The sequence below is a fragment of the Cyrtonyx montezumae genome, unplaced genomic scaffold (genome assembly GCF_038088225.1).
Source record: "Cyrtonyx montezumae isolate F1298 unplaced genomic scaffold, pur_monq_1.0 scaffold_3, whole genome shotgun sequence".
In the NCBI taxonomy this organism is placed as follows: domain Eukaryota; kingdom Metazoa; phylum Chordata; class Aves; order Galliformes; family Odontophoridae; genus Cyrtonyx; species Cyrtonyx montezumae.
In genome coordinates this window covers 50,368,931-50,385,901 of record NW_027072034.1, presented here as the reverse complement: position 1 = coordinate 50,385,901, position 16,971 = coordinate 50,368,931, and the positions used below count along the sequence as shown (strand labels likewise).

Here is a 16,971-nt window from a genome sequence, read left to right as displayed (position 1 = left end):
GTAGTATCTTGCAAAGTAGAAGAAATATTTTAGTGTTTTTTTTTTTTCTAGCATTAATCTAAAACGCAGTTTTTTCAACCTCTTGTATTTATAATCAACCTCTATTCTTTCCAAAAACAAAAATAGATCAAGTGCATTTTTCACTGTTTATCTCTTCTATTTTCAATGTGTTGGACTTACTGTGCTGTAGCCATTAATGCAACATGTCCAGAACTATATCACCCCCAAAGCATTCTTCTGTCTAGTAGACAAAAGAATAAGCCCTGATCCTGTAAGAGGTCCAATATTCATGGATTTTTTTTATTTTTTTTTTTAGTGCTTTAGGCAGAATAGGAGAATTACAGAAGCTTAAGTATGTAGCTGAGTAAGAGCAAGTAAAATGTTTAAGCTGACATCTGGTCCCTAAGGTATCTAAGTTGTGCTGCACAGAGTTGGAAAATAGTCCTGCAGACGGTGACTGCAGTTTTTACACCTGCAGAAGCCATAAGAGGGTAAAAGACATTGATGGGGGAACTTTTTTTGATCATACCAGTTGAGATCACCATTTGGTAAAATTCAAACGCTATGCCAGGCCGTAAGTGCTATTTTGTCCCACCTAAGTCCGCAGAGCAGAGTTCTGTTCTTTATTATGTGATTTGCTCAGTTTATTGTTAGAAGAGAAACAAGCAAACAAAAAATGCTGTGTTGAAATGATGTTTGTCAGATCTGCCTTCTATAGGCATCAATGAGAATGCAAAATAAAACTAGAAAGAAACCTACATTCTTGAGGCTTTTTGAAATCACCATAAAAAGACAATAAGTTTTTACTCACAGTTGTATTTTAAAGAGAGGAAGAGGGGAATCATAAAATTGTTCTTGTTGGAAAAGGACCTTAAGGTCAAGTCAACCATCCACACTACAAGTCCATTGCAACACTGTGTTCCTCAGTGCCACATCCACACACTTCTTCAGTACCTCCAGGGGTGATGAGTCTACCACCTCCCTGTGCAGCCTACTCCAATGCTTGACCTGCCTTTCTTTGGGAAAAATTATGTGGGCCTAGAATTTTCAATACATTTTCAGTAACTTTCTAACTCTTTCAGTACTAGTATTGTAGAACCTTGGTACTATGCAGTATAGTACTGAGTAATGCATAGCCACACAGAACTGAATCGCTTTGAGTACATGTACATAATTATGCAGACTGACTGTTTTATTTTGTGTTTTTTTTTCAATTACTAACAATAGAGACAGGTTTTTCTTTCTGTCCTGATTTCCTTTAATCAGATGGTACTGTCTTTAATTTTCTGAGCCTTCATCCTCAATCCCATGTACGGCAACTAGAAAATGTAAAATGATTCATTGGAAATGAAAAGCACAATCCCAAGGACAGAGCTGAGTTTATAGAGGAGGATTTAAGTACTTTAATTTCTTTATTACATAATTAATTTTGTTTCTACCTTGTATAAAGATAAATGTTTTGTCAGCTGTGCTGCATTAATTTCCATGTCTTAGTCTGACTCTTGTATAGTTCAACCACTGTAACTAATTCCTTCTTTCTAGAACTTCATTTTACTTTCAGCCTACCAACTCATTTCTGATGTTGTGCCAAAATAATGGCATAATTTACTATGTGTCATGTCCTTCATATATTTGCCAGTATATTGCATGTCAGCTACAATGAGTTTTAACAGTGATTTGCTAATTATTTCTGATAAAATATCCTCAGTCTTCCTGAATTCTTAAAGGAATATCTCTGCTATGTGGAATTGTCATAGGTATTATCATTCTTAGTCTTATGTTGCTGATTGCCTTATGAGTTAAAAGTTTCAAACATTGTTCAACAATAATAAAGCATACACAATTTAAGATGACCATTTTGCTGTTGGTGAAAAAGTCTTCTGACCTTTGATATAAAACTGAATTATCTACAGAGAAATGTTAAATAGATTACTAATAGAAATACTAAACAGATTATGAATAGAAATGTTAAATAGAAGTACTAGATATTTTTTGTCTTATAAGAAGGTTAACACATTTTTAAATGTGTAGAAACCTGTAATATATAATCAGCAAGATTTCTGTGAACACATCTTACAGAACATTTTATCATCTAACACTATCATTCATCTTAGTAAAAGGAAAATTTCACTCTACAACTATTAGGCAAATCTGCCATTGACGGGTGGGCAGTTCCTTCTAAGTAGTTGAGTTCACTTCAAGGAGTCACCTTTAAAAGATAAAAAAAAAAAAGTGGACAAGGGGATTTGAAAATTAACTTAGGCTAATAATCAGTACTCATCAATGAGTTGCTATAGCCAATGTCTTGTTCTTGTTGTTGTTATTTGTATTTTATTTTGCCACCTGATTTTTTTTTACAGGAATCTAATTTCACACAGCTCCAGTAGTAACCACTTCAACAAAAACAGTTTACAGAGTAATTTAAGTCCAACAGTAGTTCAGCAGAAATATAACAGGATTGATTTTCATCCTCTGCATTTCCTACATGTGCTTGAACACAAAGGAAAAGATGAAATGCAATAAATAGTCTATATTTAGTCTGTAATCTATGCTTCTTGGTATGATGTGTAATGACAGTATGCTTTTGCAAATATCATCCTATAAGATGAAATACTCCTGCTTTATTCTTGTCAAGAAAAATAATCTAGTTCATATTTATCTTTAACCTCTATTTTTTCAAACACAGAAATTACTTATTTCAGAAAAAGATGTATAGATATTTTTCTTATGTGCACTGTGCTTCTCTAGGGACAAGGTGTTACAAAGAAGGGATCTGAAATGCAGCACACAAACCAAAACACAGTGAATGCCTCCATTGTCTTTTTTTTGTTGTTTGTTTCTGAACATGTTTCCCAGATAGCTGGGATAAACTACTTTTAGGATTATTGGAAAATGTGCAGTTCAGACAGGTAGCTTGGACTAAGATCTTGAATGCTAAACTTCTGATAAGAGGACTTCATTTTCTGTGCTTATAATGTATTTAGCTAACTAAATTTGATTGTGGTATTAAGTAGCATTCTGAAATAAGACTAGAACTGGATTTCATTCTGAGAAATATCTGTGTGTGAGGAGAAATGCATGCAATGTTAGACTGTGAAAGTTTTTCTAAAGGTAAAAAAGGAAGTGTATTAATTTTGAGTTATATAGTAGTACATGTGTGATGAAGAAGGCATAGATTTGAGAGTTTCTTATTGTGAATAGTTATTTAACATATCTTTTATTTCATGTTGTTCTTGCTGAGGAAGAGGCAACTGTTTCCATTCCTACCCTTCAAACTAAGAATTTTCTAGTGGTTGGCTACCCTGCCCATGGCAGGAGGTTTGGAGCTTGATGATCTTTAAGGTTTCTTCCAACCTAGGTCATTCTGTGATTTTGTGCAACAGATACTACATATGATGATCTTTTAATTTAGTGGTAGATTTATCCGTTTTGAAATATGGAAGGACCATAAAAGTAGAGAGATATTAAAAGTGAACTTTCATACTGTGAACTTTATTCTTTCCTATATATTGTTAAGGCTATTTACCTCACTTTTGTGGTGCTTAACTTCAAGACTGACTTAAAATCTCCAAATGCATACGTGTAGAGAATGAAATTTAGTAATAGAGTACTCTTCAGCAAGCATAAATAAAATATATATTGGAAGTTGGAAGCTGAATCCATCAACATTCACAACTGTAATCACAGAGTCACGAATTGTAAGGGTTGGAAGGGACCTCTAGAGATCATCAAGTCCCACCCCCTGCCAAAGCAGCTGCCTAGCCCAGGTTGCACAGGTAGACGTCCAGGTGGGTCTCGAACATCTCCAGAGAAGGAGAATCCACAACCTCTCTGGGTGACCTGTTCCAGTGCTCCGTCACCCTCACTGTGAAGAAGTTCCCACGCACATTTGTGAGGAACTTCCTATGCTTCAATTTGTGGCCATTTCCCCTTGTCCTATCAACACACACTGCAGAGAAGAGTCCGGCCTCGTACCTTTGCTTCCCACACCTCAGATATTTATAGACGTGGATTAGATCCCTCTGAGTCTTCTTTCCTCAAGGATGAACAGACCCAGGTCTCTCAGCCTTTCCTCATAAGAGAGGCACCCTTAGAGGTACCCTAAGAGAGGTAGCCCTCCGCTGGACTTTTCCGCAATCTTTGTAGCCCTCTGCTGGACTCTTTCGAGGAAGTCCCTGTCTTTTTTGTACAGGGGAGCCCAGAACTGGACACAATACTCCAGGTGAGGCTTCACGAGGGCAGAGAACAGGGGGGAGGATCAACTCCCTTGACCTGCTGGCCACAGTTTTTGTAACGCACCCTAGGATGCCATTGGGCTTCTTGGCCACCAGGGCATACTGCTGGCTCATGGCCAACCTGTTGTCCACCAGGACACCCAGGTCCCTCTTCTCAGAGCTCCTCTCCAGCAGATCACTCCTCAGTCTGCTCCAGTGCATGCAATTATTCCTCCCTAGGGGTAAGACTTTACACTTGCTCTTGTTAAACCTCATCTGGTTTCTTTCTGCCCAAGTCTTCAGCCTGTCCAGATCTCAGTGAATAGCAGCACAGCCTTCCAGTGTGTCATCCACTCCTCCCAACTTCATATGATCAGCAAACTTGCTGAGGGTGGGCTCTATTCCCTCATAAGATTCATTGATGAAGATGTTGAACAGGACAGGACCATTTTCAAGTGAGGGCATTCACACCTGGAATAACATATATGTTTATGTACCGTAATACTAGCATCTTTAAAAATGAAAATAGATTTTTGCCTATTCAGAGGACTTTATGAATCCTTTTTCTTTTGAGGGTTGAACCTGTTTTTCTCAAGTTTATAGCTGTTACAATCTTTCCTCTACCAATTTAAAAAAGAAAAAGAAAAAAGAAAAGAAAAAAAAAAGAAAGAGAGAGAGAGAGGGTAAAAAAAAAAAAAAAAGTCCTGCTAGCTCTCACATTCAAATCAAACTTTCCCAGCCTAGGTGTCAGGTCAGATGATAAAATTTCCATTTTTACCTCACCTCATTTCCATGAGTATTTAACATCAATAAAAAAATACAATATTTATAGTAACAACTGCGTTCTGCTGAATTACTTCTGGTGTATTCCAAACTCATTCCTCTTTTACTGCCAGGATGAACATAGCTAAGGTAAAATAGCTGGATGAGAATTCCTATACTGTACCACAGACATGTCTTGCCCACCTTGAAATTGCTCCAAATACGGTGCTAGTCATTGCTGTGCACAAAGTGAGTATCCAGCAAAGTACAGCAAATGTCACTTGGAACGGCAGTAAGTGAACAAGGACAATCTACTTATGATTCAGTGCTGCTAACATTGCACTTAAAATATCAAATCAAACCAATTCAATTAGGAACACATCAAGAAGGCAAGTTGTGTGCTTCTCTCCTTCAAAGTCATTCTTCTAAAGCAAATTAGAAGTTTCTATTGGAGTCTGTCTGTGATGATCGGTTGGCTCTAGGTCTTGTCCTCAAAGGCTGTCAAGCATTTCCCCTTTCACACTTCATCCCCAGCACTCCCATTTTGGGCAGCAAGAAACCATAGCCAGAACTCCTAGTGCCCATGCATCCCATGTGAAAAGGGGTTTTGACTTGACCAGTGCATTTTCTTTCAAAATAGCAGTATTTTTGTGCAAATGTGGTTACATACAGACTGCGCGCATGCTTGCGTTTGTGTGTGTTTAAATTATTTTTGTTGTTCAGCTTGAAGAGCGTGGCTCAGCCAGTGCTCTCTGTGAGTGAATCTGTGACCTCGTGGGGTTGCAGCACGCAGCATCCGTGAGCCAGGCAGCCTCTGCACAAAGGCTGCATTCAGTGCGTGGGCAGGCAGGAATGCTGGTACCAGGCAGCTCTCAAAGGAATGTTCTCTTGGCAGGAACAGTCTTGCTGAAAAATGAGGGGGAAAAATGAATTCAAACTGTAGAGCTGGCCTGCAGTTACAAAGTGATAAGAAGAGCTGGCTGTTCAACATGAGCTGCCAGTTGCATATTCTGGGTCCTTTCTGTTTGCAGGCCCTCCTACAGCCATGGCCCTGACCAGTATTTTGATGCAGCACAAAGTGGTTGTTTATTGCTATTGACTGCCGAGGTCTGTGATCTGAAATGCATTCTGTCAACAGAATGTAAGAGAACTTGGCATTTTAAAGCTCTGCTGCTGCAGACGCACAGATTTCTTGGAACTGCCATGCAGCAGGAGCAGTGCTGCAGTCCTCAGCTCAAGCTGAAAATGTTGCACAGGAAGACCTATCACGTGAAGGTTAGATTTACCTGAGATCCCCAGGGGCTGGTTGGTTGGTTGGTTGGTTTTTCCCTTGTCAGCGTAGTAAGTATATCTTTGCTTTCTTGCCTGATGAAAGATAAGACTTTTAACATTCATTAACATTTGTTCAGTAGGATCCATATGGAAATACAGTCCTCTTTCAGTGCAGACATCCTTCATGCAAAAAATGACAGAGTGTTTACTACACAATATTGTTGTGAGAAGAATAATCATAATCTTACTGACTGTGTGTTGGACTGGATTTTTCCACTCTTGAGAAGAGGTAGTTTCTGTGATTCTGTACAAAATCATGCATTGTTTTCTATTGCTTCTGTAGGATCTACAGGCAGAAATTGATGCACATACTGACATCTTCCACAACCTGGATGAAAATGGGCAGAAAATCCTGAGATCCCTGGAAGGCTCAGAGGATGCTGTCCTTTTGCAGAGACGTCTGGATAACATGAACTTCAGATGGAGTGAGCTTAGGAAGAAATCTCTAAATATTAGGTAGGACATGACTGTAATCAGAAGTGTACAGCTCGTGTGTAAGTCATTCCATCTGCCTTGTGACATTAAAAGGGTATGAACAAGTTTCTGATAGCATTATTTCTATCCATTTTGAAATGATTTGTGCTGGTTTAAGTTTGTAAGAATTATTAGAGTTGTTTTTTTTGTTTTTTTTTTTTGTGTGTGTAAAAATGATAGTAGGGAATTAGGAATTGAGGCATATGATAAGGTTTTGTAATTACAGAAGGAGAGATTAACATGTTTAAATACTAACTGTACCCCTTCTATATTGGTTTGTTATGACTTATCAATGAGTCGATTAATAAAGTAATTAGACAATCTATATTTATGAAAAGCTTTATTTCTGAGGCTGTCATTTCCAGTGCAGAACTAAAAATGGCACTGCAAATGAGAGGATGTTATTTAAGGTTTTTGCTCTTGTATGGGAAGTGGACAAAATTGCTAAATAAAATAAAAGGAGATCTGTAGATAATGTTGTAAAAGGAAAATCTCCTTGCAAGGAAAATACAACAAATGGTAATTTTACAAGTCATGAAGTGGTTATGTAAGTGTCAGCGGACTGAATATTTAAAAACAAACTGTTCAGAAAACTTCTATTTAGAAAGTTATATTTCACAATGGACGGCCCAGATCCATTGCATTCAGTCTTGGAGATTTTTTTCATTTGCTCATTTGCTGTGTGTTGGTAGTAGTTCAGAGGGCAGCAAAAGGCAGAAGTGTTTTTCAAAGTAATTTATGAAATACTAGCTTTTTTCAGCTTGGGCCCTGAGGGAGGTCAATCTGTGTAATGACAAAAGCCATCTTCATAACATCAATCATTAAAAAGAAATGAAGAAGGTAAAGTCGAAAATATATTAGTGACTAAAAATGAGAGACACATTCCTCTTTATTTTTTTCTGAGGAGTAATAGGAAGATATAATCCTTCAAGGTCTCTCAACTTTTCTTCTTCAGCTGTTTTTTTTTTACCCATGAACTTGACAAAAAATAGTGATGTCTAAGAAAAAAAGAAAATGAAACAGCAGCAAATTGGCCAAATAGCAGTAATTAAAGATATGGGTGTCCTGGGATTTTCTTTCTTTCTGTCTTTGCAGTTCAATCAATTCCCGCCACTAATTTTCGGACATAGTAACCCTAGTTGTATGGCAGCAACTTGTTACATTAAAGATTCAAAGCAACAGAACTTCTTTTTAAAATACTAGAATAAGAAACAATTTGTAATTCCTAAGATATTCAATTTAAATATTGCCGGCTAACAAACTGAATGAATGGACTGTTCTCAATCTGGCTGCTCTGTGCTATTTCTTTCCAACACACAGTGGAATCGATTTCATCATAGTTATATCAGTGCTTATACAAAAGAAGTGTAAGAACAGAAAGACGAAATGTTCCCCAGGCATCAGCCCCATGCTTCTTCTTTTTCAATGGAAGCTTTGAACTGCTGGAACTGAAAAGTCATCCTGTCCCTTGGTTTGGTGGACATTCTTGTCACAGTCCAGTGCATCTTGGCTAGGTAAAATGTGTGGTAGATGTCAAGAAAAGCCAAGTTAATTTCCTTATGATCACATCCAGTTACTGTGCTTGTCTGGAGTAGGCAGGAAGTTGCATTTGCTGAGATAAACTTGGAAGGGTGGAGCTAACTAACTCAGAAACTTTACTCTTTGTCTGTGACCCCTCTAAAAGCCTGGAAACAACTGGCTGTTGTTTCCTGCAGCTTCCCATGTAGTGGCCCTGCTTCTCTCCCCTTGCTGCTTTCAGAGGTCCCGTGCAACTTCTCAGCCCTTAAAGCCAACTGGCTGGCCTGCCCCAGCAGCACAGTGCCTGCTGTGAGGCAGCACTGCCCCTCACTCCAGCAACATTCAGCAATAGGAGCAAGTCTGGTAGTTAAATGGAAAAGAAATGAGACAAAGAAAATCTGTTTTAGTGCATAACCCTTACAAAGTGCATATTATTGTTTTACTGTTATATAATGCTGCTTTTCATTTGAGTTTCTAAGAGGAATTCTTAAGTTGTGCAGGAATGAATTTTCTTCCCAATCAGCAATTAAACAGTAGCAGCATATTCATAAATCTAATGATACAGGCTCTTATTATCAATGATACGAACAAAATTGTAGATTTTGTCAATCCAGAGATTCTTAACATACTTTCTTCCAGTAGAAAGTAGTTGCCAAGAGTTAGTATTAAAAGGGAAACACATTTACACATACTCAGAAAATATTTAGAAGGTTGTCTTACAGCGGAGTCGTTGTTTGCACAAAGTTGGTAGTATATCTTAAGTTTGCCATGTTTCAGATAGTTTCAGTCACACCTCAGTTCACTAGGCACAGACATTTTGAGCAGTGTAGGAGGTTCCTATTAGCTTTAACAATCTCCTTGTGACTTCTGGGCAAAGGATGGTATTGTTTTGTTTATCTTAAAGGTGAGCAGTCACATGATTCTTGTGTGGGGTTGAATGGGTTGTGCAATAACTCAAGAGATGCTTACTCATCTCTGAGTTGAAAAGTACTTCCTACCCATTGTTTAGTACCCTAGCAGTCCTAAATGGGGAGAAAATTGTTCTCTTACTAACCCCGCACCATATTTGTGCTTATTTAATGAGAATGACAATTCAACATAACTATGTCTTGCTTTGAGCCAGGGCTGTGGAATCAAAATTATATCAGTGTCTGATCCAAAGCTGATGGTTATTTAAATGTTGTCTAGTTAACAAAACACTAGGATCTTTATTAGAAAATAAATTTGTAATTTTTTTTTTTAATTTTCACTTTTCCTGAATGCATCTGATATTTAATTCATGCTTTCAGATCCCATTTGGAAGCCAGTACAGACCAATGGAAGCGTTTACATCTCTCTCTTCAGGAACTTTTGGCATGGCTGCAATTGAAGGAGGATGAATTAAAACAGCAAGCACCCATCGGTGGAGATCTTCCCACTGTGCAGAAGCAGAATGATGTTCACAGGGTATGATTTTTTTCAAATGATCTTTTGTTAGTTGTGTTTTGTTTTGCAGTTTACTGTTGGATGATATGGTCCATGCTGAAAAAACTGAAGTACTTTTTGAAATTAATTTGACGTGATAATACTAGCTAGAATTTTCACACACAGATTAGAAAATAAGTCTGCTGGAGAAGGGAATATTTTCTACAGCTGCTTAGCTTTCTGAAAACCAGCAGTATTTTTGTAGAACTATCACAGGCAGTTAGTTTCATAGCTAGAACAGATATTAACATTATATGAAGACCTAATCAGTGGTTCTGATTTTTTATTTTATTTTATTCTGGATCAGGAGTTTAAATTTCATGAGTACATTTTCAAAACTTGTTTTACTGTTGTTTTTTGGAGAACATATGAAAGCTGTGGTTGATATCTGTCATAATCCACAACTGTGTGCTTCGTGCTTTATTAAACTGTTGTGGTTACTGGCTGTCGCTGTTACTTATATTAACTTCATCAGGGAATTCTTATGGAAAGGCAGTGGCAGAGCATCACATGGAGTCTGGTTCTGACTAGGTTTTGTGGTAAAAAGGAACTTAAATCCAACACTTGGATGTGATTTTTTTGAAAACTCACTAGTTAAACAACCCCACACTCCTTAAATAACCTAAAATACTGCTCAATAATTCTGCATACAAAAATTATTGATTTATTTTTTATTTTTATCTTTTGCATTGGGAAAGGCATGCTTTAAGTATATATTCCTATGCTGAATCAGGCTCACACCTGTCTCACACTAATTAATGTCTGGTTTCAAGTAAACAGAGCATAATTTGCTATGCTATCTCCAGGCAACTTGCTACTGCGAGAAAAACATATTCCAAACCCAGTGATCATCCTCGCAAAATGTGCTATGCATTTCTATAATACCATTTCACAATGCCATTTCTGAAACATGTCACATGAATTATTGTTATAGAAGTTCCTAAATCTCTGTTTTTATTGCTTCATGGAAAAATCTAAATTTATTCTATAATATGAAATTGGATCTGTAATACCTGTATTTTTTCCTTTCATCAGATAGCTGTATTATAGATAGTTCTTTCAAAGATTTTCCTGCCTAATTCCAAAGAGCACATTTGGGAGCAAACACAAAGATTGAGTTTAGAAAGATCACATGGCATATCTTGCTGCTTTAAGTTACTAGCAATCCAGTGTTTATGAGAAGTTCACAAACCTCAAATAAAACCAGGCTTGGCTTTCGGCACAGGCAAACAAAGCTTTTTCCATAGTAGCTGAACAATGGAGAGTAGTAGCAACACGGTTTCATTTTCTAGGTTTTCCTTCTAGGAAGGTGATCTGTAGGATAGACATTTCTCATAGGGCTTTTCTTGGAACTTGAAGTGTTATCATGGAAAAAATAAGGCTAATATCCATGGCTTTACCACTCTCTTACCTTTTCCTCCCTGAAATCAATGAGGTCGGTTCTAGCCAGATAATTCTAGCAGCTTCCATAACAAGTTTCAAAACCATAAAACCCAACCAGGCTCTCAGGATGTAAGAAACAAAATAGATGCATCTTTAACACTGCATTAACTAAAACCCTTTATCCACAGGCCATATTTTAGCTAATGCAAGACTCTGAGAAAAAATTCTGTAGAACTGTTGCAGCAAAACTTTTGTTATCTGAATCATATTTGAGTACTTGACAAAATTACCTTTCCTCCAAGAGAAACAAAATAAATTTTTCAGTTAGAGAAGTTACTGCTCATAAAATTTTAATGTAGTGTATTGTTCTGTAAGCCATTCCAAAGATGTTAAGAATTCGGTGATGGACTAAGTGATTGTCACTCACAAATCAACATAAGTGGCTAAAACTATTAGGGATAAGAAGTGTTACATAAAATTAAGGTACTATAAATAGGTGCAAAGTGACTTTACAAACTAGGTCTCCTTCTCACTTCTCCTTTTTGATTATTTTATCTCCCACATACAGATGTAAATCTTTGGTCCTCACGTCTCAGTCATTTCTTCTTTCTATCAAAGCTGGAACATTTTAGTTCCTTTTAGAAATATCACATCTTTCCTTTTTCTGTGCTGTAGCATCTGTAGTTTAATGTGAGGCCTTTCTAGCTGTAGGTGCTCTGGTTCCCTGTGGGGAAAAAAAAAGAACAAAATATAATCCTTGAAATTAGGTCGCCCTGTCTACTCTTCAAAGATTTCTTATGGGGAAGGAGGGAAAAACAATCAGTACAGAACTCTTCTGACTTCAGATTGTCTTTGACAAAACCCTGTGTTTGTAGCTTGGGTTTTTTCTGCTTTTTTTTTTTTTCCCACTATTCACTATGGATTTTCTGATTCTTTAAAAATTTTCTTTTAGAGAAGCAAACATACAAAGACTGCGTGAGCAAACATCGTAGCCCATTTCTGAGCATCAGAAAAATGCTGTTAAGAAGGTTCAAACTTCAAATGTATAAGTCTGTAGCATAAAACTGAAGCACAGTCCTAGTGAAAAGATGATTTTTCAAGAGCTTTAGGCCCTTGCTAAAGAACTGAGCTCACAAAGCATTAAAGTAGAGAGCAGTCAAATTTCAGACTTGAGTCAAAGAATCTACTCGTAGTTTTCATTGATGTCTGTTCTGGAAATGAGTCTTCAGTAAACAGTCTGAGTTTCTACCTGCCTTGACCAATCTTTTAAATGATCCAGATTTATAGCTTTGGTCTTCTTGTGTCAATAAAATGTCTTTCTTCCTGTGAAGAATTGTTTTTGCCACTCAAAACCAGAAGTGAACCTAGGTAGTTTCCTCATTGGAGAGAATAAAAAGCCTCAGCAGTGTAGCTAACTACAAGCTGATGTTTTTGTTTTTTTCCTTTAAACTTAAAAAAAAAAAAAAAAAAGTTTATTATTTAACCTCCATCTTTTAAAAGACCATCTGGGCTACCTCATACATTCATAGAGATAAAAAGAAGCTTGTTCTTATCATTTGAATGCTCCCAGTTCCCAAGATTGGCATTAAAAATTATAAGAGTAGGATGAAAATTCAGATGAAAATTTCAAATGTTGAATCTGTGCCAGATGAGAGCTTGAACTCTCAGACATATATACTGTCAGATTCACTGTTGCATTATAAATGTGAGGTACTTTTGAAGCAAGGCACCTTGGACTTTATCCACCCACATGACTTTTTTAACTTACATGTATGTGAACCATTTTGATGATTTTTCGCATCTGAAGAATCTGTCATATCAAAGATTGTACAGAAGTTTTATTTTTAGCTTGTTTTGCATTTATTTTAAATCAATGATAAAAAATACTCCTTTTCATCAAAGTATTGTTTCTTTATCTTGCAGGTTTTTTGGCTTTATGAAGAGTCATGATAGCATTTAATAAAATTGTATGAATAATTGTGTACATGTTTCTCATAATCTTTGTTTCCTGGATTGTAGTTTAGGCATCCTTCAGGCAGCCTGCTTTTTCTGTCATTCTTTTTAGATGTGCCACATCTTCTGTGAAGAAATTGTATTAGCAGCATAAATAGCGTTAATGAATACAGAAGTTTATTATTAACAGTTCTCTCAAAACTCTTTTGCAAGGAATCTGTAGCAAATGTGCCTGGGAATGTAAATCCTGCTTCAACACACTAACATGTTCTGGTGGCACAGCTATCCGTGTTTTAGAAATGGAAGCCCAAGTCCAGTTTTATAAGGCGTTCTGACTGGGAAAGATCTTGTATTCATTTAACTGTACTTTTTCTCCTTAAAAATCACTGAAAGCAAAATCATCTGCTTTTTTTAATAACAGAGTTTAATATTGGTTTTAATAAAAGAACTCCATATTTTCATCTTTCAGATTAAACAATCTATGTTTCTCCAACCAAATAAATTTTTGAACACCCATGAGTAGGTAGTGGAGGTCTGTGATACACTGATCAATATATACATTATTAAAGTAGTGGACAGAATGCCATTACTGCTGTAGCGCTGATGACAAATAGAGATGTTTAAATAAAGTGGTTTACTTCTCTTTTTGTCAGGTCATATATTATGTATGTTCGATTTCCTCTATAGTCACCACAAAGTGTGAAAGAAGTTCAGGAATTCAATGAAATTAGCCTGAAATCATTATCTGTAAATTAGACAGTCATTTAGGCTAATTCTGTTATCAATGATGCTTATTATAGAGATGTATTTGTCAGAGCTTTAGATAGACTATTTTATTTTAAGAAGAGAAAATGTCATTTATTTCTGATAATGATTTTTAGTGGTTTATGTATTTCACAACAAAAAAGATCAGAAAAGCTGGTTTCATACAAAAAAAATGTATTGTAGAATGGATATTATGAAGTGAAAATTCAATATCTTCAACACTGTTCAGTGCTACTGCTTCAGTCTCGTATTTTTTTCATTCTCTCCTTTTTTTAATTTCTTATACTGAAATTAGCTCACTTGATAGAAGTCTACAGATGAAAACTAGAGAAGGCAATGAGAACAGTAAGTAGATCTCACCACCACACTGTGCTGATCTAAATCTTGGAATTTATAGTGCCATCCCTTAGGGTCAGTGATGGAAAACATTTAACATACTGGCTCACTGTCTTCTATAGTAAACTCTTCCTGTTTATGATTAAATGGAAAATATACAAAGTCAAAAATTTTTTGCTAGTATTTCTCTACCATTTTGTGAAGGTATAGGATTCCTGACCACACATCTTGTGCCCGTCTGACTACATTGTCCTTAGTTTGTTGCACAGAATAAGATGATGGAGGAATGTGGTTATAATCCTGTTTTGGAAATATATTCACAAAAATCACATTGTTTCAGAAAAAAAGCAATATATGCTGAGAAAAAATATTTTGTTCTTCTCATTGTTACGTGTACTTAGATAAGGCTGACCTGACCACAGCAACACACCATACAGCAGTACTTCTCATCCTCAAATCCATGACTCAGAGCTGTTTCTGACTTTTAAATATTGTATCAGCAGTTGCAGTTCTGTGTTCCCTTTCCTGGAATGTGTGCCTCCTTCCTGCACTCTCTCTCTGAGGGCAGACACAGACCTTTCTAAACATGCCTCCCATTTGACTGGTTTTAAACATAAACATTTTTGAAAAATACTTCGTTTTCAGCAATCTTTATAAAGCACAGTGTATCTTTTAAGTGGCATAATTGCAATCTTTAAAGATCAATATGAGTGTGGACGTCACTGCTAACGCTGTCAGATGAGAGGAGAGCACACTGTGTACAAAGAAACATTTTAAGTTTTGCTATCTACTGGCTAATTGAGAAGCAGACCTGCCACATCTGGTGGGAAAGGAAGTTTTTTCGCTTGCACAAAGGCTGGTGAACACTGTAAATTTTCCCTGCTTGGAGGCATGGATGAAGCTTTTTAAATTTTCACTACCCATTGCACTGCATGTAAAAGTCATGTTTATATTATCAAAATTCCTAAATCTAAAATTACGTAAGATGTTAGAACTGCTTAACTGAGGAGTATTCTCACTGAGTTTTTTGTGCAAAACAATGTCCAGTGGTAGCTTTCTTGTTAAATATAGTACATATATATATATATATATATTTTTTTTTTTTTTTTTTGTGGAAATCAACGTATTGATTCTTATAGATCAACAACATTATTTAAAACATTTATCACAGTTATTATCCAGACAATAGATTCCTTAGCAGATGTAGTGTGTGCAAGGATCCCAGTTCCAATGATATCGATTGCACAAAATTAACATTTCTGTCAGTGTTGATTCCTTCAGGAAAAGTGCACTTTGCTAAATGATATTCACAGTTCACAGTTATGAATCACAGAATTACAGGGATTGGAAGGTTCCTCAAGAGATAATCAAGTCCAAGCCCACAGCTAAAGCAGGTTCCCCACAGTAGGTTGCACAGATAGTCATCCAGACGAGTCCTAATGGTTTCCATAGAAGGAGACTCCACAACCTCGCTGGGCAGCCTGTTCCAGTACACTATCACCCTTACCGTAAAGAAGTTCTGCAATGCATTTGTTCCAGTTTTTGGCTTTTGCTCCTTGTCGTATAACTACACACCAAGGAAAAGAATCTGGCCTTGTCCAACTGCCTCTTGCACTTCAGATAGTTATAAACGTTGATCAGATTCTCTCAGTCTTTTCTTCTCTAGGCTGAACAGATCCAGGTCTCTCCTCATACTGGAGATGCTCCAGGCCTCTCATCATCTTTCTAGGAGATCTAAGAGATCTCTGTCTTCTTTTTTAACTGGGTAGGCCAAAACTGGATACAGTATTCCAGATATGGCCTCACCAGGGCAGAGTACAGGGGCAGGATCACCTCCCTCAACCTGCTTAAATCTGCTACCCACTGGGACATCTTCTCTGAATAGCTCCTCTCTAGCAGATCAGTCCTAACCTGTACTGATGCATGCAGCTATTCCTCCCCAGGTGCAAGAGTCTACACTTTTGTTGAACCTCGTCTGATTCCTCTCTGCCCAACTCTCCAGTCTATCTGGGACTTACTAAATGGCAGTAGAACATTCCTATGTGTCAGCCACTCCCCTAGGTTTTGTACCATCAGCAAACTTGCTGAGAACCTTTTGGTCAGTTCTTGACCACTCAGTACAAGGTTTATATTTATAGCATAAGGTTTATATTTATCACAGAATAGTTTAATTATTTCCTAAGGTTTACATTCCTGAAATATGTTGAGTATTTTACCTGTAACTGCTCATATTATAAACTGCAGATATTATTGTTAATTCTGTTAGGTATTTCTTTTCCAGAATATTTCGTATTGAATGTAATTCAAAATGCAATGAACTTTTTTAATATTGAATTTATAATTTTCATTAGTTTGCATAATTCCCAAAATTTTACTTAATATTTAACCATGTTTGTGATATGGAAAAAAAAAAAGTTATATAATTCCAGCATAATAAAAAGAGATTTCTAATCTCTGGAATAAAATACTTTTTTTTATTTTTATTTTTTCTCTCATGGTATATGGCTCTTACTTTTGCATAATTATATTGTGTTATACTTCACTATAATTTTCTTCATGTTTTACTTCTCTACTACTTTAAAACAGTATGCACTCAATATTCCTTTATAAAAGGAAATAAATAGTTGAAATAAAATATTTAGATAATACAGCATTGAAAAGAGCATGCAAAAGAACTCGTACAATATGCAGATGACAGCTTGTCTGTGAGTTGCATTTTAGTGCAACAGGTGTATTGGATTCAGAATAACAGAGATGTAATTCCTCGAAA

General features: G+C 36.5%; 2 protein-coding genes across 12 annotated transcripts in view; one reads left to right on the top strand and one right to left on the bottom strand.

Annotated features, from left to right (window-relative positions):
* The window catches only part of GK (glycerol kinase), a 499,514-nt gene that overhangs the window by 139,392 nt on the left and 343,151 nt on the right, over window positions 1–16,971 (bottom strand). The window lies entirely within an intron of this gene.
* Window positions 1–16,971, top strand: part of DMD (dystrophin) — a 961,436-nt gene that overhangs the window by 771,394 nt on the left and 173,071 nt on the right. For all 11 annotated transcript variants that reach the window (XM_065741536.1, XM_065741534.1, XM_065741531.1 and 8 more), the window contains 2 exons: window positions 6,592–6,764; window positions 9,590–9,746. In XM_065741536.1, the coding sequence (XP_065597608.1) occupies window positions 6,592–6,764; window positions 9,590–9,746 (330 nt within the window). The remainder of the gene's footprint in view (window positions 1–6,591; window positions 6,765–9,589; window positions 9,747–16,971) is intronic.